This window comes from Pipistrellus kuhlii, unplaced genomic scaffold, assembly GCF_014108245.1.
Source record: "Pipistrellus kuhlii isolate mPipKuh1 unplaced genomic scaffold, mPipKuh1.p scaffold_m20_p_2, whole genome shotgun sequence".
Classification (NCBI taxonomy): Eukaryota; Metazoa; Chordata; class Mammalia; order Chiroptera; family Vespertilionidae; genus Pipistrellus; species Pipistrellus kuhlii.
Genome location: NW_023425515.1, coordinates 128,018,170 through 128,041,137, shown reverse-complemented (window position 1 = coordinate 128,041,137; position 22,968 = coordinate 128,018,170). Strand labels below are relative to the sequence as shown.

Here is a 22,968-nt window from a genome sequence, read left to right as displayed (position 1 = left end):
GTCTGTTTCACAAGGGCAGTGACCATATCTGTTCATCATTATGCCCCCAGCACTTCTTATCAATTGAGTGGAAGATCAGTTTCTATTTGGGGAAAGGCTTGTGCAACCAGATGTTAATTAAAATGTGCACCATCTTTCACAATAACACACCAAAAGTCAATTATACTTTCATTGTGTTCAAATGAGTCAATATATGTCAGACACTTAGCCCTGTTAAGGCTATAAATATGTGCTACTACCATTACGGTATAGATTTGTGTGTACTGGTATTTCAAGAATATAAGAGAATAGTGGAGCCGAAACCAGTTTGGCTCAAGCCGAAACCGGTTTGGCTCAATGGATAGAGTGTTGGCTTGGGGACTGAAGGGTCCCGGGTTCGATTCCAGTCAAGGGCATGTACCTTGGTTGCGGGCATATCCCCAGTAGGGGGTGTGCAAGAGGCAGCTGATTGATGACTCTCTCTCATCGATGTTTCTAACTCTCTATCTCTCTCCCTTCCTATCTGTACAAAATCAAGAAAATATATATATATATTTTTTTTTTAAAGAGAGAACTTTATAAAGAGAGAGAGAGAGAGAGAGAGAGAGAGAGAGAGAGAGAGAGAGAGAGAGAGAATAGTGGACCACTTCAGTGCCAGTAACCCTTAGATTCCACTGTGAGTGCACCGATACTCTGCCATGCCAGACAAGGTCTCATGTCTTCCTAGGTGAGAAATCAGAAAGATGGCTCCCTTTTTTTTTTTTTTTTGCCTCCACCTCTGGAGCGCAGATAATTTAGAATATAAACAGGTGCTCTGAAATTGCTAGAAGGAAAGATAAAGTGTATTTCTCTATGAACAGGTTTGAGGTACAATTAAATTGTCTGACATAAGTGTGGTAAATTTGTGGAAAGATAAAGAAGTTAAATGATAATTAACTGTCATTGGGCTACTTACCTCTTGAATTCTTGGTGACATATCAGATAATATTCTTCCCCAAGACCTGAGATTGATACCTTGGGAACTGCTGTCTAGGAGTGTAGGAAGCTGTAATGGATGGGGAAAATATTTGTTAAAATATATATGTGGTTATACATTCACACTGGCGCTATCTGATCTCCGTTTGCTTGAAAAACATTTCCTCCCTTCTTTCTGATCACAAGACCTTTTCTGCAAGATTGCTTTCAGAAACAAAGTTCTTGTATCTAATTGAGAAAATCAGAGGCTCTTATTCCAAGTCACTCTGCTGAGCTAGTCAATCACCAATACTTTCCTGGTGACATGAAATACACCCAGTGAGCCAGATTGCTGGTTTAGCGACACCAAACAAGACTCCTGAAGAAAGGAAAACAGAGCGTGAGGGAAGGCTGCCTGCACAGCGCCCACCTGTCCCCCTCGGGCTTTGTATACACTCCCAGGCTTCCTCCTCATTGTTCACATCTCTGTTCCCTTTGTGTCCCTTTAGGCAGGTGGTGTGGCTTCCTCTGTTCAACACCATTTTCTTATGTAAAAGACTCGGCCAGTGACATCACCTTTCCCTCAAGCTGCAGCTTGAGAGATAAAGAGGTTCCGGTGTAGACTGTCCGGTGAGAGCGGAGTCTTGGTGACTCCAGGCCTGGGCCACAGCACAGAGTGGCTCCTGCATTTTCACAGGGTGGGGAACAGGGACCTCCGCTTGCTGGTTCTGAGTCCCAGAGCCTTTCGCAAACACCTTGTTTTCCGGAAACTAAGCTCAAGTCCTGAATGAATGACTTCATTCTTCAGAGCTTCAAACCTGCTTGAGTCACTGATCCTCTGTTTTTCAGGACTGAGTTCTAAGTTTTAAGACAGTGGTTCTCAAATGCAAGTGTGCATTTTGACTAGGCCTGGAGGGGATCTGCATTTTAACCAGCTCGACATATAATTCTGATTCAAATACTTGTGACCACAAGCCACAACCTCAGTTTCTTACTTGCCAGTGCGGTTCCCCTAAATGGTGGGTGGATGGATCCAGCTGTGGGAAGGCAAAGATGCAGGTGGAGCTGGGCTTTGACCAGCTTTGCCCCTGTTTCTAGTGACACATCCTATACCCCTTTCTCCCGCTACAGGTGCAAGGCTGCACTCTCTCACCCTGGAGCTGAAAGATAGATGTAGGGCCACTCATGGAGCATTTGAGGTCTATTTTCTAACTCTAAAATGAAAGGCTTGGTTATGCACGACAGCTACACAGCAGGCAGGAGAGGGATGTTCCAGACATAGGAGGAACAAAGCCATCATCGAAACATACCCTGGAAAGCAGCTTTTCTCTTTAACCTGAACACTGGGCTAGGCACTGGTCTTGCCAGGACTTATTTGAAATTCCTTGCAAATAGCTTCACTGCATGCTGGGAAAGCACTTTAATTCCTGTTTTTCCCATAGGGGGGTGGGGTTGAGAAGAATAGGTAGGCAGAGACAAATGAACAGGTAAAAAATGTTTACCACTGGCAAGTTATCACCAAGTCCTGTCTATTCTTCTCTTAACTTCTGAAATGAAAGTCTATTTGTGTAAAAGACAGCTGTTCCCATGGGGGCTCAGATGACAGTCTTTTCTCTGTGCTCCTTTGCTCACCTGGCTGTTCTGCTCTTACAGGGCACTTGCTTCTTTCCTTCCTTGAGCTACTCACCACTGGTAATTATTCTGCCATTTATTTGTCATCTGCCTCTCTTATTAGATGCTAAGCTCCACGTAGAAAAGAACCATATCCTATATACATGCAATATGATAAATAAATGCTCTTATTATAGCAACAAGCAGACCAACTATAATTGTGTATAAACAGGATACGCCACAAAATGATATGCTTGCTCATTTAGGGCAGTGCATTAGTCAGGGTTCTCCTGAGAAACAGATAAAATGCCAATCCTCATGCTGCCCCTAGGGCAGTCCCCTCACTTCCCAAAAGGCCTTCTTTCTCTTTCTATCATGCTCTCCTGCCGTCTCTTCCCATGGGTTAGGTCACATGTGTGAAACACAAGGCCCGAGGACCAAATCCGTCCCGCCAGGCCTTGCAATTTGGTCCGCACCTCGTTGTCATCACTGCACTCCGCTGCGTTTCCATCACAATGACAGTTTATGACTGTTCAGTAAACCATTCGGCCCGCGATTTAGGCTGGATTTTAGATTTTGGCCCCTTCTCTGATTGAGTTCGACACCCCTAGGTTAGGTGATCCTCCTAGCTGCTCCTAGGATTCTCAGTTCATTCATATCACTTTTATATTGGTTTGCAATTATTTCTTCAGTGTATTTTATTGATTTTAGAGAAGAAGGGAGAGGGAAAGAGAAACATCAATGATGAGAGAGAATCACCAATCGGCTGCCTCCTGCATGCCCCTGCTAAGGATTAAGCCTGAAACCCAGGCATGTGCCCTTGGCCGGAATCAAACCTGGGACCTTTCAGTGCGCAGGCTGGCGCTCTAGCGGTTGAGCCAAACCAGCTAGGGCTGTTTGCAATTATTTTTAATGTATCTGTCCACTACGCTGTAAAGCCGTTAAGCACAGAATAGGCTTTATTTTGTTTTATACCTTCAAAAGATGCTATATAACAGATGCTCAAAAATATGTGTTATATTAATGAGTAAGTTAACTATAATCAAATACAAAAGAGAGAATCTAGTGAGGTTCTAGGCTGCATGTCTCTGCAGGTATGCTGGTGACTTACAGGAAGGGAATGAGGTCAATTCCACTTGGGGACAGGGAAGGTGACACTTGAGTTGATGTTTGGAAGATCAGTTGACAATAGTGACAAGGAGGGCAGTGTTTGTACATGGAAGGGGAGGGCCAGGAATTCCTGGTGGAGGGAGGAACAGTGAGGAGAGTCAGCTAGAGAGAGTGACTAGAGAGATGGTCAGATAAGAAAGAGCAGGACCAGGAATGTGCCGAGGAACAACAGCTTGAGATGCATTTTTACTATATCCTATTAACACTCTTTTTGCAATTCTTGTTAATAATTTAATAATATTTATTAATCAAATATTTCCTGAGCTGTGTGCCTGCTACTATATCTGCAATTTTTTCCCTAACTCTTTCTAGTGGGTCCGATAAAGAATGGAGTCTTGTACTCATACCTTTGTTTTGGATGCACTGACATCTCAGACCAGTGCCTGGGCTCCCCCTGCCCTCCCCGCAGCCTTCCACATAAACCTTGTCACCAAGTGTCTGAATGATGTTGCCATAAAGTGTAAAGTGACTTTCCCAGGACTCTCCTTTTCTTTTGGTTCCCCCATTATCTATTAAAACTCTCATGGATTGTTTCTGCCAGAAGAACCAGAAGAGAATATAAGTTTGTTTGAGTGGAAATGAGAAAACATCTCTAGAAAAAAGGTCATATACTGAATGATAAGTATCTCTCTCTCTCTCTCTCTCTCCCTCTCTCCCTCTCACACACACACACACACACACACACACACACACACACACACCCCACTGCTTCCTATGCCAAACAAGTCTCTTAATTTCCAAAATAACAAGTAACACTTCCATGTCACCATGGGGCTCAGCACTGCCAACCCAAGTTTGTGGTCTGGTTAGACCTCCTGAGGCTGGAGATATAAAAAGAGCGTTGGAAAAAGTTATGTCTCTACCATCTCCCATCAGCTTTGGTTGGTCTGAGGGGACCTTGGGTCTTGATCATCACATACCTAAGAAATGGATACAAGGCCCTACCCAGAAGCCAAGAAGATTCTGGTTACCTGAGATTTTGGTTTGGGTTCTCAAGGGACAAGAAACATGCCTGTCCTTTGGGACTGTGTGATTTTTTTTTCATGAAGGCAGAATAAAGCATATTAGCTACTAAAAATAATCTTGTTTGAGCAGAATTTGCTGATGCTTTGGATCCAGTGGGTTAATTAAGCAGATGCCATGTTGCCAGCACACAGAAGAAACATTTTATGAGTTGAAATTTTTGTTTTACTCTCCCCGATTCAAAGAAGGCCACCTGGAAAACAGTGTTGGTTTTTAAGTTGAGGATCTGCATAACACAAGGGTAGCTACAGGTTAAAAGTGTCTTAAAGGGGTAACATGGCCTGTGGGAGCCGGTGGAAGGCTCTGAAGTGAAGGGAGAGCTGTAGTCTCAAAAGCACCCAGAAAGAAGTGGACGGACGGACGGGAGTGTGGCCCCCTGGGCTGCTGCTACAGGAAATCCAGATTTATCCGGGAGGGAAGTTGTTGCTAGGCAACCAGGAGAATGTGGATTTTAAAGCATGTTTGTTGCAACCTGTCAGTTGTTAAGCATCAGATGAAAAGAGAGGAAGCTGGCTTCAGTGGTGAGGGGGCAACCAGAGGGGACACCCCGAGCACCAGGAAATGCGTCATGAGTGGAGAATTCAGACTAAGTCACTCGGAGGTGGGGGCGGGAGGAATGCCGGACTGTCTGTAAAGGGAGAGGTCACAGAGACGTGCTGTCTCCCAGGACTGGAGGGGACAACGCGTCTGAAGAGAGGGTGGGCTCTGGGGTATGTGAACAGACAAGTTATGGGGCTCTCTGGCTCAACAGAAACTCAGCCTTTTTCTCTCCATTGTGACTTCAGTCCCGGTATTTGTGGTTGATGAAAGCAAAACTGAGCTTGGAATCTCAGGGCAGTCAAAAGGTCACTCTGTCAGAGAGATTTCTTGCCAGTTGGAGGGGTCTGAAGAAGGAAAATGCATCTAAATGTTTGGGGAGGACGTGTCTGCAAATGGGACAGTGAAGGGGGGACAGGGGAGCCTTGCAAAGAGGCTGTATTCTTGCTTTGGTGAAAGCAAAATGCTTTTTGTTTCAAATCGCTTGTCCATCTCTTCTCTAATGTGCATGTCACTACCATTCCATGAAATATATTACACAGGCCTTGCTACCTCCATCTTACAAATGGGGAGGCTGAGATGTGACAGCCAGTTAGGGCCAACCCAGAGCCAGGACCCAGGCTCCTGGCCACCAGGAGCTAGCTCTCCATGTGCCAGTGGATGCCCACTTTCTGGTCCTCTCATCACCGTGCCCCATGTTCCAGGGAGAAGCTGATCGCACATAAATTATGGAAGAATCCGTGATTATATTGAAACCCTTTAGAAAGAGGACATATATTAATGGTAGGCAGGAAAGAAATTTTATTACCCAAAACTCTTAAGCTAGTGTCTGGCTTCAGAGGTCCCATGAGCCCCCAACCCCTGTGTCTGTTCTGTATTTCCCTAGGGAAAAGGTTTAGGGCTATTGTCAGATTTTCAAAGGTAGCCCTAATCTATACAAAAGGTTAAGAACTGCAGTTCTGCAGAGATAAGGGACATGAGGCCAAATCTTTCTTCAAACTGGTTTACCCTGGAGAGAAACTGATGCCTGACACATCCATGCTCAACCTATGTCTCCTGATTTAAGGCCAGGACCCCAGGACCCATTAAACTAAAGGCCTAGGGCCTGCTTGTGTCCTGAATGACTTCAGTTTTGACCTCTTAGTATTTTTTTCTTTTTCTTTTCTTAAAAAAAAGTATTTTATTGATTTTTTTTACAGAGAGGAAGGGAGAGGAATAGAGAGCTAGAAACATCGATGAGAGAGAAACATCAATCAGCTGCCTTCTGCACACCTCCACTGGGGATGTGCTCGCAACCAAGGCACATGCCTTTGACCAGAATCGAACCTGGGACCTCTCCGTCCGCAGGCCAACGCTCTATCCACTGAGCCAAACCAGTTAGAGCAGTATTTTTTTTTCTTTTTAAATTCATAAAAACAACATCTGATCAATCATGACACTAAGCCCTGACCTACTACTGTATGCCTAGAGCCTAAAAGAAATCAGATCAGCCAATGACATTCGTGCCTGCAGGCCTAATGTACATTTAACGTACGTTAATGTTCTTCTCCCCTATTGCGTTTTACTTCTTCTTTATTGAACTCTGTGGACCCAGTGGATATTTTTATTATAACAGACACAATTTTGTAGATACAGACAGAAACAAATGCTAACACTGTCAGTCACATATACTTGCTATGGCATAACAATTTTCAAAAAGCCCATTTTCTGATTTTGCTTTGTTTTTGCCTAACAGCCCTGCTGCTCACCCCTCACACCATGCTGCTGGCACTGGGCATCTCTCCTCTCTCTTCTTCCCTCCCTAAACCCTTACACAGAAGTGGGAGAAAGCTGACAGTCCAAAGACCCAGAAATCAGAAGGCAGAGGAAAACATGAAGTTAAGTCATTAATGAGACCTCACTGTAAAATCCTGGAGATGTGGGGCTTTTCCAGAGAATGTCAATGTGGAAGCATCATCCGACAATGGGAAGGCATAGTTAAAATTTAGCAAACCGCAATGGATGATCACAGAGAGCAGAAACCATGGCCAGCTCACACGGGGCAGCAGGCAATCCACCCACACTTCTCCCCCACGATTCAGGAATTTAGGGATCAGAGCCAGGAACAAAGCAGGACATTGAAAGAAGCAGGGAGTCTGGACCCCCACCACTGGGTTTTTTCTTTCCCTGAACGCAATGTTCAGTCACCTCATAGTCAAAGAGACACAGGTAAAACGAAGTCAGAAAAATAAGAAAGCGTGACAGAGTAATAGCTGAGGGGAAGGAAAGAAAGCTGAATCATGCCACACTGGAGGGAAAATGCTGGCGGGGGGTGGGGTGGGGGTGGGGTAGATTTCCTCTATCAACATCCATGAGAGGGGGAAGGGAGGGAAACCATTTCCCAGCAGTGTGGCAGGTCTTGGCACCCGCCTCGGTTCCCCTGCCGGACTCCCACAAATAAACATCAGAGCAGAGGGACAGATTTGCTTCTCAGCAAGATTTCAAAGCTGTGCACCAGAGTCAGAGAGAAAACAGGAAGGATCTAGAGGGAGGAGGAGGAGGAGGAGGAGGGGCATGCTTACCTCAGGCCAAATCGGATGGGAAACATCCCAACCCCTCACCCGAAACTGACACATCATTTTTTATGAGGTGTGAAACCTTTCAGGTACTGCGGGCCCAGGTCTGCATGGCCGTGCCGGGTTTCAAGCTGGTGGCGGTGAGCCGGAAAGACCACACGTGAAGACAAGCTCTTTCAAGCTCTCAATTGAGGTGAAACCTAGAGGGGATAAATCTCCCCGGAGAAAAGCCCTCCACCTGGCTGCCTGCTTGTTCCCCAGCCCACCTGGCTCTGGGCGTCCGACGTGTGCACGTGCTCGAGCGTGTGCTTGCGCTCAAGTGTGCAAAAGTGTCTGTATGGGGACGGGCGGGTGGAGTAAGGCCATGGTCCTGCCCTTGAATTATTTGAAGATGACAACACTCACTTCTGACTCCAAGGGGCTGAGGAAAAACACAGCTGGCCCGGTTGGTGCTAACCCCCAAAGCCCCTCCAATTCGCTCAGCTCCCCCAGGTTCCAGGGGCTGGAGGTTGCACTCCCTCCCCTGCCCCCGACCCCCCCCCCCCCCCCACACACACACCCAGCTCCTTGCACAGCAGGGGCAGGTACGGTCACAGTGGTTTGCTGGGATTGTCCCTCTTTCTTTGTTAATAAGCACCGACTTGGCATTTCATAAAGCCGTATTTGTACACTGGCTCGGTGCATGTGAGGAACAGCCCCAGAGAACAGAGGCTCAGCCTGCCCCTCGCTGCAGCTCAGCATGGCTGCCGGCCAGCCAGCTGCAATAACAGCTCGTCCCCCCCTTGGAGCTGCCCCTCTCTGAGGGTCTGTCTGAGCTTTTCCGTGCCCCCCTCAGGCTTGTTTCTCTAAAAGCACTGTTAGAGGGGGTATAGGAGCAATAACAGCAAAAATCCTATCTTAATGCCTGCAATTGCTTTTAGGTTTTCTTGTTAGCAATTTCTGTTTAATTTAGCCAATCTGTCCAGTTGTCAAACGGAAAAGCACAGACAAGGTGTTGGTCCTCTTTGCTTGGGATCCAGGTGTCCTGTCTTGGTCTTGTCTTTCCCCAGAGAGATAAGCCGGAGCAGGAGATGGCGGGTGGGGGAGTCCTCCAGGCCCGTCTCCCATTCGTTGTCCTGAGGCAGCCTCTGGCTGCTCAGAGGCTTTGTAAAGATAGCAGCAGAGAGGATGTGTCTCCACAGCTCCTTGGTCTATGCCTGATCAAATGAAAGTGCTTGAAAGCCTTAGAGCCGTGGTTGGCAAACTGTGGCTCGTGAGCCACGTGCGTCTCTTTGGCCCCTTGAGTGTGGCTCTTCCACAAAATACCACGGCCTGGGCGAGTCTGTTTTTGAAGAAGAGGCGTTAGGAGAGGTTTAAGTGTAAAACATTTGGCTCTCAAAAGAAATTTCAGTCGTCGTACTGCTGATATTTGGCTCTGTTGACTAATGAGTTTGCCGACCACTGCCTTAGAGCATTCAGGGTACTGTGAGTATTATGCTTGCTCTACAGCAGGGGTGGGGAACCTTTCTGCCGAGGGCATTTGGATATTTATAACATCATTCACAGGCCACACAAAATTATCAGCTTAAAAGCAGCCTGCTATCTTTGGTCAAACATTTAATTAAATCCCCCCTAATGCCTTGGTGGAACAGACCAAATGATTTCTTGGGCCTTACACGGGCCACCCCTGCTCTACAGAAATCGAGACTAAGTCAAACTCCTGTGTTTTAGGTCAGTAATTCTCAACCCTGGTTGGACTTTGGAATGATCTGGGGAGTTTTGAAAAATACTGAAGTTTCAACTGAATTGGAATTTCAGGGAGTGGGGGCTGGGCAATGATAGTTTTTTGTTTGTTTGTTAATTTGTTTAATATATTTTTATTGATTTCAGAGAAGAAAGGAAAGGGAGAGAGAGATAGAAACATCAATGATGAGAGAATCATTGATTGGCTGCCTCCTGCATGCCCCCTACTGGGGATTGAGCCAGAAACCTGAGCATGTGTCCTTGACCAGATTCAAACCTAGAAACTTTCAGTCCACAGGCTGAAGCTTTATCCACTGAGCCAAACAGGCCAGGGCACTATCGTAGTTTTTAAAAGCTCCTCAGGTGATTCAGTGTGCAGCCTGGCTGGGCACCGCTGCTCTAGGGCCCACTGTTCCTGGCATTGGCATGTCTGAGCTGTGCTCTGTGGCCTGGCCTGCCTGCAGGTTTGAGGCTGACAGAGAGTTCGGTGAGGGCGGGAGGGGCACCCTCGGAGCCTTGGCCTCGGCACATGCCTGGCACCCGCAGGGGCCCAGTTCCGGTGTGACTGCCTGGGCACATGTACACAGGCAGTGAGCAAGCGTGCAGGACCCCGCACAGGTCAGTGGGGGCGATCAGCCAAAGTTCTCCTCTTGTTTGGGAACTCTAGCACTTGCCAAAGCAGCATGTAAGGACAGACTTTCAGGTCTTTCTTGTCTGATACAAAGTATTGTGAAGCAGTGGCCTGAGTTTGGGTCCCGTCCTAATGACATTTGCTCAGGTCCCCTATACCCTGCTACTTCTAAAACTGCCCCCCCCCCCCCACTCCACCCCCCAAGAACTGCTGGTCGTGCCCGAAAGGCACATTTACCTACATCAGCAGCCAAGGTCCTTCAAAAAGAAACGCGAGACCCTGGCCCTTTCTTAGTGACCAGAGGATGGCACGGTCCTCAGTGCCAGAGAACCTCAGTTGCTCGGCAAAACACAGGTGCTGTCTCCTGGCTGTGCTGGTGTTTGCTGTCTAGAATAAGGGATTGCTGTTGCCTGACTCTTCTGTCTGATTCAGCAAACAAACTGTGGACAGAAAAGTTTAAAGCACAGGGCTCTTTATTCTGCCTGCAGTGTGAGGAGGCCTGTTGGCGGCCCCGGTTCTCAGTGGGGGAAGCCCCCACAGCTCCCGGCCCCTCTTCCCAGACCGGAGGCCGGCCCGGAGGAGCCGGGAGGTTGTAATATTCTGAAAGAGTCACACTTTGAGAGGAATGAAGTGTGAACTCTGCCAGAAACTGTGTGGTCCTGTTTTATTTTATTTCATTTATAAAAGCCTTGATCTTGCTTTTTAAGAAACTCTGAGAGTGGGTTTTCTGGAACTTGAGAGAGCAACCATAAAAAGGCAAAAAACATTAATTTCTCTACCAAGCTCTCAGTGACTGGCACTCCTCACAACACAGTTCCAGAAATTAAAATGTAGGCACGCGCATTTACACACACACACACACACACACACCCACACCACAATTCAACGCTAGAAACATTACATATGTTCCTTTCTCTGAAGGATTCTAATTTTGAATGTTTCTTAAAGGGTGGCCTACAGCGAGTTCTTAAAGAAATAGGGCAGATTCTGAGCCGGGCCCAGGTCTCCTGAACCAGTCTCCGGGAGTGGACAGTTGGTACTTGCTTCCTTTACCAGCCTCCCTGACGATGGGCACACATTCTGAAGTGTGAGAACTGCTGCCCTGTGCCGCCTTTTTGTAAGTCCCTCTCATCTTACCCTTCTGGCAAAAGAGGAGATGTTATCAGTTCCCAAGAAGTGTGTCTGGGTGCAGTTCCGGAACACAGGGTTAGCCAGGTCAGGGCTTTCTAAGCTTTTGAAACTATGCAACTTTCTCTGTCATTTTCTTTTTCCCAGAAGCAGCAACCTTTGGGGACTAGAGCAGACTCACAGCAGGGAGCGTGATGCTCTCATTTATCGAAATGTATTAAGTGCTCTGCAAATATTTTTTCATTTAGATTTCCTTGTACTTTATGAAGTATTATATCTGCTTTATAGCTGAGTGATGCAGGCAGGAAAAGTCAGCTATCTTGCTCATGACCACCTCGCTAGAAAATGGTAGGGCAGGGAGTCCCTTCTCCTTTCCACGCTGCTAAAGGTGGGAGATGTGCCCCACTTTAGGGGCGGACTCAGACTTGCCACCATCACATACCCCATGGTGACTCCCAGAAGCCTGGGCCTTTGAGCCTTCCTCAAGAATTATAATATCTTGAATATCAGGCTCGTGCACGGTTCCCAATGGCCTGCCACCAGGCCCTGCTGCCCCAGGAATTACCTCCCCAGAGCAAGAAGCTAAACACCTCCCTTACCACATGGAAGAGTTTGAAGAGGTCCACGTTGGCGTACAGAGCATCCTCCATCCACTGGAGGGTGCCCTGGGAGAGGGCGCACAGGGCCCCGCGCGCGGTCTGCGCCCCTCGGCGCTGGCTGAAGATGAGGAAGCGCTCCAGGAGGGCCTCGCTGCAGGCGATGTCCTTCAGCACCAGGCCGGGGACTCCGTGAGCAAACTGCAGGGAGGAGAAGCACCCTTGGAGGACCGCCAGTGGTAGGAGAGCACGCCCCCGGGAGATGTCCACGTCCTCTCCCACAGAACCTGCGACTGCATTGTGTTGCATGGCGGGCGGGCGGGGGGGGGGGGGGGGGGGGGGGGGGGGGGAGGGGAGGCAGGGGGTGTGTGAGGGAGATTAAGATTGCAAATGAAATTACAGTGGCTCATCAGCTGGCTTTATTTTTGGATTATCTGGGTGGAACCCAATGTCATCACCGGGGTCTCTTAAATGTGGAGGAGGGAGGCAGCAGAGACAATGTCAGGGTAAGGCAATGCGAGAAAGATGTGGCTGGTCACTACTGGCCTTGGAGATAGAGGGAGGGCACCAGCCAAGGGGTGTGGACAGGGGCAGCCTCTGGAAACTGGAAACTGGATTTCCCTCTAGACTTCCCTCTCCTTCCCCTGGAAAGGAGTGCAGCCCTGCCAACACCTTAACTTTCACACTTCTAGAACCGTAAAATAATACATTTATATTGTTTTAAAGCCATTGCATGTATGGTGATTTGTTAGAGCAGCAACAGGAAACTAATACACTCCCACGCCTCATCGATCATTGAGACATTTACAATTTGAGCGATCCCTTCTTAGTCCACCAATGCTTAGATCCCATCAGGACCCTCTCCCTGAAGCTCAGGTGGGGAGTGGCTGGCAAATGACCAACCTCCTCCCTCTTTTCTCACCAGACTTAACCAATAAACATACTGAATGCCCAATTAGATTTGAATTTCAGATCAACAATGAACAACTTTTAGTACAGTATGTCCCAAACAGAATCCAAATGACACATACTTTTGCTAAACATTATTTGTGGCTTAATCTGAAATTCAAATGACACTGCACAGCTTGTATTTTATCTGACGACCCTACCCCCTGCACAGGGCACATGCCCAGCTCCTGTGGAGCTCATAGACAGCGACTATTGAAGCATGATCCCCACGATTGTCTCCAGCGGCTACGGAGGCCTCCGCCCTGTCAGGGACCCCGGCCAGCCAGCACAGAAACTGGGCCCAAGAGTCCTGGGCTCCCAGCAGGGGACAGGCTCCTGAGCACCGCCAACAGGTTCCTGAGCTTCCCTGGTCTCTGCAGCCTTCCCCGGGCTTCCAATGGGCTACCCGGTCCTCTGGGCTGGAGAGCAGAGAAGCCAGGCTCTGCCGCCCCCTGCCTGGACTGTCCAGACCACAGATGGAAGGAAGCCCGATCCCTAAATGAGGAACTGGTCTCGGATGTTGCTGATTGGTGTGGACTCTGTGGACCTCGGGGGACTGTCACTGCATATGGATTCCAGCAGAGCCTTCCTGTTGCCTACATTTGACTTCTTTACTCCCCTCCCCCGGACAAATTCCCCCAATCCTAATCCCAGAGTATAAAACATTCTGAGGTGGAGGGAACCAATGAGCTCATTTTGTCCAAACATCTAATATTCTAGGGGAGAAAAGGGATGGAGAAGGGGCTAGGGGATGTGCGAAGGTTACACAGCAGGCTGATGGGAAATCTGGGACACACCTAAAGCTCCCTGCTCCCGTCACTCAGTACCTCATTCATCCAGCGCTCGCTCACTGAGTTCCCATCCTACACTAGTTTCTGGAGATGCAGAGAAGACAAGGTGAGTTTTCTGCTTTCCCAGGAGCTCACAGAAGGGGGAGCATTGAGAATAGGTAGTAAAAATAGCCAGACTTACTGAGTGTTCCCGATGCTCCAGGCACTGTGCTAAGGGTTTTACATACATTCCTTCTCTCAGCTCCCACAACAGCCACATATGGTGGGCACTTGTATGGTCTCCATTTTACAAATGAGGAAACAGAGGCACAGAGCCATTAGCTAACTTGCTGGAGGTCACACAGCTAACTGTGTGGCCTTGTTGAGATTTGAACCTGCAGCTTGTGCTGAACCATTTGCTGTTAGCTCTCTATCGAGTGGGGAAGAGGGAGGAGGCAGTGCAAAGAGAGGAGGATTTATGAACAATCTCTCTGAAGAGGAAGCATTTGAGCTGGGCCTTGAAGCAAGTCTAGGAGAGTACAGGCTGGGGCTGGGCCGAGGGCCAGACCAGAGATCTGTACCACTCTCCTCCTCGTCCGGGAACTCCCTAGTGGAGAGAGGGGGTGATGTGATTCCCGCCCGGGCAGTGCGCAGGCCCCAGGCAGAAAGGACAGGAGGGGCAGCCAGTCCTGAGGTAAAGAACAAAATCCCATGTTTGATGAGGATGATTAATTAGAGGGCAGCAGACCACATGTGGCTATGTAAGTTTAAAATAGCTAAAGCTAAACAACATTTGAAATTCAGCTCTATTTCGAGTGCCCACCTGCCACCAGTGGCCTGTGGCTACCGCACTGGCAGCCCAGAGAAAGGACACGCCCTTGTGGAGGGAGGGACGAGGGGGCGGTGCTGCTAAGGAGTCGCAGAGCTGGACAGAGGCCGAGATGAGGAGCAGGCACCACAGCACCCAGGCTGGGAAGCAGGGTAGGCACGGGGCGCAGAGGGAGCTGGGTCTCCCTGAGTGGCCTCTGCAAGTGTGGGGGCTCTGGGCTCCCTCGTAAGCTCTGGGGTTTGCTGGTCAGAGCCAGCCACACTAAGTAAGGCCACAGCCTGGTGGCCGGGACCCTCCGCCCCAAAGGAGAGGCCTCAGCCCTGATGCCAACCGCCCAGCAGCTCAGGATCTACACGTCACACAGTGAGGAACTGGAAAGAAATTTCCCCTAAATTCCTGCCCTTATCTCACCTCCCTTTTATTACCAACTGGAAGTCATCACAGGCATTTCCAGGACTGGAGTTTTATGAGCTGAAGAGAAGCAGAGGGGAAAATGACCAATCCCTGCTGCCGCCCCCACGCCCTCGGGTGGGAGGGAGGGAGGGGGAGGGATAGCCGAGCAGCACAGCCAGGCCTGGCTCCCAGGGCCTCGCCAGGAGCCACACCCAGGATGCTGGGCCAGGAGCCATAGGCCCCAAACTGAAGCAGTGGTCTCACCCCTGAGCCTGCCGAATGGCCTGGAGGGCTGGCTAAAGAACAGCTTGCATGTTGGTCCGCGGTAGGGCCTGAGAGTTTGCATTGCCAATAAGCTCCCAGGCCTTGGGGATGCTGCTGGTCTGGGACTCTCAACACCGCTGAGCTGGGGTGTGAGGAAGACTGGGTTAGGGATGAGAAAGCCTGGTTGCCACTGCAATTTCTAGCTCTACAGCCTCCTGCAAATCACTCAGCAGCCAGCCGCCTCATTTCCCCGCCCCCCGCTCCCCCCCCCACCCACCCCCATCTCAGGATTCCAGTGAAGAGCTCACAGCTAACAGATGTGAAAGTCAGGTGTCAGTGGCAGAATGCTCTGAATAAATATGAGGGAGCCTGGACCTGGAGAAAATTTGGGGGGAATGAGGTGGAGGAATTAAAACAGATTATGCAAGGTGGGGAGAGGAAGAAGTTTGCCTGGTCGGAGAAGGAGAAGAAATGGTGTGGGACACAGGTCCGCTCTGCATGCTGCCTGACCTACCAGGCTCTGTGACTCGGGAGTTACTCCGCACTCTCCTCACAGTTCTTTCCATGGCAGCCTTCTATTCGGTCAGCACCCTGATCTGTCTCTCCTCCTCTGGAGGGACCTCCCTGGCCACCTCATTTAGCACTGTCCCAGCCCCCCAGTCCCGCAGCCCCACCCTAACTCCTGACCCTGCGATTGTCCCACGGCACCCACCTCACCTGCTGACTTCACCATCACCTGTGGCCCCCACAGGAAGCTCCCGGAGTTAGGGGTTTGCCCATATTGTTCCCATGGTGCTCTATACCTAACCTGTCTCTAAATGTTTAATGAATCCGGGAATACGCCTGTTTCCTCAACTAGAAGAGGAGGAGGTTGAGCCATGTGGTCATAAACCTCTGAGGTGTGCTGCCAGGATTTGTCCCGTCTCTGAATCCCAGGAGGGGAGCGAGCGTCGGCTGAGTAACTCCCAGGCGTTTTTCTGAACCTGGGGCATGAAGGATGGATTCTGAATGTGGAAGCAAGAAGGAAGAAAAACAAACAAACAAAAAAAGCCGCGGTGTTCCTTGCCTTTCTCAGACGCGTGCTCAGCCCTCCCTTCCGGGAACCACTGGCCGCGGACGTGAACCAACCTGCTCGGGCCGGACCTGGGAGCTGACCAGAAGGTGGACGGCTGCGTCGGGCAGGCCGATGTTTCTCACGAGAAAGCGTGTCAGCGTTTCTTCATCTCTCAGGATATCCCGGATGCGTATTCCTCTTCCTGCGGACGGAGGAGAGACAGATCAGGGTGCTGAAGGGCGGGTGGGTCAAACAAGAGAAAACACCTAGAATTCACTGGAAACATTTTTCACTCTGTTCTTGGGTCCCCGGGGGCGCCCGGAGGTCAGGGCTCCTGCCAGCCAGCTCTCACCCAACACAGTCACAGAGATTACTCCGGAAGCAGCTGGGCAACATTTAGTGAGAAGGCATGAAGGCTGGACCACGAGAGCTCAGGGTCCCGTGTGGGGCTGGTCTGGGACAGCGGGTCTCAACCGGATCAGTAAGGAGCTGGATCCGGGAATTTTGTCTCCCTGGGGATATTTGGCACCCTCTGGAGACATGTCCGGTTGCCATCCCTGGGGAGTGCTGGTGGGTAGAGAGCAGAGATGCTGCTACACATCCCACAATGCACAGGACAAACCCTCTTCCCCCAAAAAACAAAGGACTATCTGGTCCAAAATGCCAGTCGTGCTAAGGGGGAGAATTGCTGGTCTAGGACTGGGGGATACCCATGCTCTGTCCACACTGCAGCTGTCCTGGGGCAGAGGATCCTTCTCTGTGTCTTCGTTAAGGCTCAGTGTCAGTTAAGGCTCTACGCTGATGGTATTGCCATGGACTAAGAAAGATAGGGCTGTTTTTGGTCAAGAAAAGTCTCAAGTGGAAAAGAGAGGATGGCCTGCTGTCTGGGCTTGCAATTTCATGCCCTCGAATTCCCAGTCACATTCTTTCTAGCTTCATTCAAAACCTGCTAGAAGCAGACATTTCTTTATGGGAGGCATAAAAGACTCCTTGCAGCTTAGGTGACCTTGGGGCAGGTGACTGAAAACCACTGTGCATCTCTACTTCCCACATCTACCTCTCAGGATGGTTGTGGGTGTGTGACCAGAGACGAGGAATGGAAAAAGTGCTTGGCTCTCAGGCCTGAAAACAGAGGGCACCCGGTTAATACTATTCTGATTGCATCCATCGTATTCTCACCCCTCCCGGGGAGTCACACCCAGGGTGCCCACCTCCTCTGCCTGCTTCCGGGGCCAACTCTCAGCCTCAAGCTGGCCACTGTGACAGTTCATGATTCGCTGGCCGGAGAAGGTTACTTATGAAACCATTTCAACATGAAGGAAAAGCATTTGGGTTGCGTGAAAAAGGCCTATCTCTACATTTCAACTTCTCCAGAGCCTGCCTGACTGCTTATCGCTTAGTTCTTCTTTAAGGAGATTTAATCATCAAAGCTCCTTCCAGAGCCGATCTCCTCCCTCCCTAAATTCCTCCCTCACCCAGAGGCCAGCCATCCCTTCCGTTTTCAGGCAGTGACGCTGCCAGTGCACTGTCTGGTCCTGACGTCGCTGCTCATTTCTCCTTGAAAGGGGATGGGTCAGCCACAGGCCTAGCCCTGCAGCTGGGGCAGGGCCACCCATCCTGAGGCCCCACCGCGCACTCCACTCTCTCTCTTCCAGGTGGGCGCCCTTTAGAGCTGTGCCTCTGGGTGGCTCAGTATTGCCACCCGCTGCCTTAGGGGAACCTGGCACAGGGAGGAGGGAGGTAGGGAAGGAGGAGGGCTCTGAGAGAGGCTGTCCTATTAGATTCTTGCCTTCTCTCCTTTTGGATAAGTCCTGTCTCATCTTCCAAACTCAGCTCCTGCTCCCTCTTCCTTCCCTGGGGAACAGCTCAGTTGTTCTTTTCCCAATCACTTCTTTATTCACAGTGTTCACACACACACACACACACACACACACACACACACACACACCTCCTGCAAGTGGGGGGCTATGGACTCCACTTTCATTAATACCCCTCATTCCACATAGCAATGCTGGGCACACAGATGTAAGCCTGAAGCCACTCTGGGTGACCCAGCACCAGAGCCCGACATGGACTCAGAGCCTCGTAAATGGAATGGCATGAGCACCCAATAAAGACTGTTGTCTTGACCCCAAAGTCACGACCCCATTTGACTGTTTGTCTCTTTGTTATTCTTTAACTCATTCACCTGACCTTTCGTACAAACACGGTGCTGGGGAGAGGGAGATGGGAGAGATTTGCCCCAGTGTCTCCCAGGACCCCGCCCAGGAGACGGGCTGCTGTGGCCCCAGAGGGAAGTGGCGGGAGCATTCTGGGTTCGCACACCTGGGGAGGGGTGGGGGCCGCCCTGTGGGGAAAGCGTGGGGCCCAAAATGTAAGAGGTGGCTGATACCAGACAGAGGTTTCACTAGACTCTCGAGGGAGAAATGTGAGCTGGGGGCCTGAGGAAAGAAAAATAAATTTAGCTTAAAATGTGGTTCTTCTTGTTTTCTTCCCCTGGGAAGATCAGAAGTGGGGGAGGGGCCGCGGAGGCCCTGGGAGCTGAGGGGAGCTGGAGTGGGAGAATGCTTGGGGCGCATGGGAAGAAGGTGTTTCAAGATGATTGAGAGGCCGCAGAGCTTCCTTGGGGGCGACGGGGAGGGGGCTTCACGGCTGTCTTGAGCCATCAATCCTCCCCCAGCGAGAATGCTGCACCGCAGGTTTGCTGGGAGGGAAACCCGCCTGGTCAACATCAGCATTCTTTCCCAGGTGACTGGGAGCTGCCTGGCAAAGCACACGCCCGGCAGCCGCCACCTCGCCTTCAGAGGCTGACCTGGGCACGGCTTTGGGCTGCACATTCGGTGTTCGCCCGGAGCGATGCCAGGTGCCTGGGAGAGATCTGAGAGTGCAGTGTGACCGTGAACCTCAGTCCTCAGCCTGGGATTCCTTCAGAGAGTGCCCCAAACGCTACCTGGGGGTCGTCCCCTGTCCCCTCTCCTGACAACTAAGGTTGGTTTTCTGCAGCGTCTCTGTTCCCAGCCCCAAAACTCTTTGGGGAGCCGTGGCTGGCCTTCCCTGACCTGGTCTCCCCCGACCTCCGAAGCTGCTGGCAGTTAGGGATTTTCCCCGGAAGGAAGCCGAGGCCTGCGGAAGGAACCCTGTGCCAAGGCTAAACTCATCCTGCTTTGGGGTTAGGAACTAGGCATTTGGGTTCTTCTCCACACGCTGCAAAACCACAGAGAAATTGAGGTTAGAAATGACTTCCTTTGTACTTCCTCCCAGCCAGACTCCATGCGAAGATCAAACCCCGGATTGAAATATCTTCTGGCGAACAAGGCAGACAGTCACTCAGGGGGTGAGGATGGGGATTGGGGGTTTGGGGGTTGGAGGGTTGGGGGGTTGGAGGGTAGGGGGACAGCCACTGTCTCTTGTGCTGTTTAACCTTAGAAATAAAAAGCCTTCTGCTTGGTGTCTCCACCCTTTCCACTTACTATTAAAATGCTGACTGTGCTCATGGGACTAAATGCTCAGTCCTTCCAGCTCCGGTTCAGTAATTCTAACCAAAGCAGCAAAAGACAGAGGGCTTGAACTTGGTTTTACTACATAAAGTATACACTTCAGTCTTTTGGAAGGCATGAGAATGTAATGAAGTAATCTTAAAGCAATGAAATACTCCCATCGGAACAGACCCTTGTCCTCTATTGCTCCAATGGGGAGTGAAGGGAGAAGGTGGCCGATGGGAGCACATCAGCCTCTCCTTACAGAGCTCACCCCTCCGGATGCCCCTGAGCCACCTGCTCACCCTCTACATGAGGGAGAGAGTGGTTGTTCACTCAGTCCTTCCACTTCTGCCCTGGAAGGGGGCCGGCACCCAGTCTGACACTCCCAGGGACTCACACAGCGCCTGGCTCAGTGGTGCTCACCAAACATCTGCTGAATGTTGACTGAGCTGCACAGCGAGGCTCCAGGCTGATCTGCACTATCGTCACCTTTCTGGCTTGGGATCCTGAGTAAGGGCTGTTCACCTGGCCCAGCAGTCCCTTTAGCAGCCCCCTTCCTCATCCCTGTCATCCTCTAAGGTCATCCTGAGAGTCATCGCTCCCACCCCATCCTAGGAGCAGACATCTCCCAGACCCAAACTGCTTCCTTCACTGGCTCCAAGCCTTACTCCCATCACTCTTCCCCGTCAGCAGCCTTTCCTCCTCCCCTGGACTGCAGTGACCCCTGGGTCCTGGCAGGCCTCGCTCCTTCCCCACCACTCATTTCCCCCTTTCTGGGATGGTTCCAGCTGGAGCCCAGGCCGTCGTCATGCCCAGTCCCTCTGGCCAGCTGCAGCCGAGTCTCCTGAAGACACAACTACACAGCACCCACTTGTGCTTTAAGAAGAGATGTCAGAGTGGCTACTAGGGTTGGGCTGCTTTCCCCTGGAAGGAGAGACGCAGGAGAAGGCGCTCCTCCACCCTCTCACCTCACTGTTCCTGACTCCAGGAAGCTCTCCTCCCCACACAGCCTCAGGGAGCATGTGACCCACCAGCCTGGCCTCACATTTCATTCAACTCTTCATCAACGTATTCCTCACCTCCTCTCCACTCAACGACCATGGCCATACCTGGCGGCTTGTTCTCACCTGTCCCACCTGCCTTTGAAAGCCTAAATTCATGTTTTAACCACAACCATTCACCCTACTCACTTTCTCGGCCCTTAAACAGGGCCATGAAGCGCCCTGTGACCTCTAGTTCCCTGTCCCTCATCCCCCCCCCCCACCCGTCCTGTTCCAGCACTTCCTTATGCATATGGTCCAGCCTTCTGCATCCTGGAGCCCACATGTGGAGTTCAATCACCACCCTCAACCTCCTTGCTTCCTGGACTTTCTATGGCTCCCCCACAAGCCCTGGCTCTGTAAACCCGCCCCCCCCCCACCACCACCACCACTCCACTCTGCACCTTCTCTGCCTTAGGGTCTGGGGTGCTGTATATCACTGGAAGAAATCAAATGATTGTACATATTTATGTCATGATACACATATGCTCTCTGATCTCCTAGAGTCCTTAATGCTACTGGCATTGCTCACACCCGTTCCTGGTTAGCTGGCGCTCTATGACTCTAGGGAGATTGTCCTGTACCTTTACCTTACCCTAGAAACCCCTCATCCTCTGCTCCTAGCACTTACCCTAGCCTTGTGCTCCCCAGAGCACATGCTCTCTGGGCATGCTCCTTTCTGTCTCTGGACTTACCTGAGGTAAGACCTTGCTTTCCCTCCTTCCCAATTTTCTACCTTCTAGGCTGGTGGGAAGAGGAATCCTCACCACCTCTAGATCCCATTTCCTCCTGCCTCCTCTGGTATCATTTCCCACCAAATCTTTTCTGCATCTGTAGTCTCTCTGATGTACGAGGGGGGTGAGAGGCAAGTGATGGCTGAGAACGCTGAAGCCCGCCTTACCTGCGATCCTCTCAGGGTGAGTCCGGAGAGTGTCCATGAGTTGGGATAAGGTGCGGAGATCTGTCCAAATCTGGCCGAGGTGCTGGCTCTCTGGTGCATCCACAAGGAGTTCTTGAAAATCACGATATACCCTTGCCAAGCTGGAAGAGAGACAATGCCTCATCAATAAAGACATAGGTGTCATTTCCATAATAATGGCAATACCGCCTTGTGCAAGTTTTACAGACAGTATCTGCTTGACCTAGCTACTACATTATGTATCTTTGCAAATAGTGCCAAGGTAAAAAGAAAATAACGTTTTGTTTCATTGTACATGTAAGATAGCAGACAGGGGGCACTGAGCAATTTGTTCAGTCTCCCCACTTTGGCAGGGCCAGGGCACCTCTCATCCCCACTCTCTGGGTGTCTTCTGTCTACAGAAGCTTTAAACAGGATGTTAGCTGATATTCCTGGAGGTTCTTCCCAGCTATCTCCTGCTTCCCTGAGACCTGCCCTTCCAGCCGCTGTAGGGGGAGATTCTGACAGCCATGCTTAATCCTCAAGTTCCTCCCTGCACGTGGGCACACACACTTCTCCACGGCTGATTGGGCGAGGAGAATGAAGCCAGGACAACCGATTTGTTTCCAGAAATTTAAATGCTATTCAAGGATGCTCTTCTGATTGCCCAGACCAAGGTGCTGTGAACTGAACAACCAGCACCAGCCTGGGAGACAAAAAGGCAAATGAAGTGGATGCCCATGGAGCCGAAGAGGCTGGACCTTGTGGGCCCAGATGGCATAGAGCAGCTCCTGAGGCTTAACTTTGTTTAAAGGGGTTTCTTTGCTTTTTACTCAAAAGACCCCTGAATAAGCCAATATTTCACCTGTAATGTAGGTGTGAGATATGAAACCCAGGTTTCCTGGTTCAAATGCTGAGTATAAACTAGAATCTGAAACCCTCCACCCTCCTTGAATTCCCCAACTCTCACCCTTCAATCTATAGACACTGTCTGTACTAGTCCCACCAAAGCTCCATCCAGCCTCACTGAGATTTCTCCCCGGATCCCACGTGCAACTCCTGGGATCTCCCTACATGGTAGGCATTTCTTCTCAGGTCCCTCAAAGAGACTGAAGCTGAAAGTATAAATTGTAAAAGTGTTTGCAGCCACAGAAGCCCAGCTAAACATCCCCTCCTGACTGTCCAGGGAAGACAGGTGTCCCTCTCCTTCCTTCCCATAATCCAGGGGTCAGCGTGCAGTTATATATTATAGGCTTCTGGGCCATAATTCTGTCATATCACTCAACTCTGTCACTGTAGGCAAAGGCAGCCACAGTTTGTTCCCAGTAGGAAAGGTTACCTGTAAGCATTAGGCTGACTTACTACGGTAAGTGGTTTTTTTGTTTTG

At 50.4% G+C, this 22,968-nt stretch overlaps 1 protein-coding gene across 1 annotated transcript in view; it reads right to left on the bottom strand.

Annotated features, from left to right (window-relative positions):
- ABCA4 (ATP binding cassette subfamily A member 4) overlaps positions 1-22,968 on the bottom strand; it is a 203,725-nt gene that overhangs the window by 168,966 nt on the left and 11,791 nt on the right. The window contains exons 4-7 of the mRNA XM_036445578.1: positions 21,585-21,724; positions 16,239-16,366; positions 11,910-12,107; positions 935-1,024 (exon numbers count right to left, since the gene is read on the bottom strand). Coding sequence (XP_036301471.1) covers positions 935-1,024; positions 11,910-12,107; positions 16,239-16,366; positions 21,585-21,724 — 556 coding nt within the window. The remainder of the gene's footprint in view (positions 1-934; positions 1,025-11,909; positions 12,108-16,238; positions 16,367-21,584; positions 21,725-22,968) is intronic.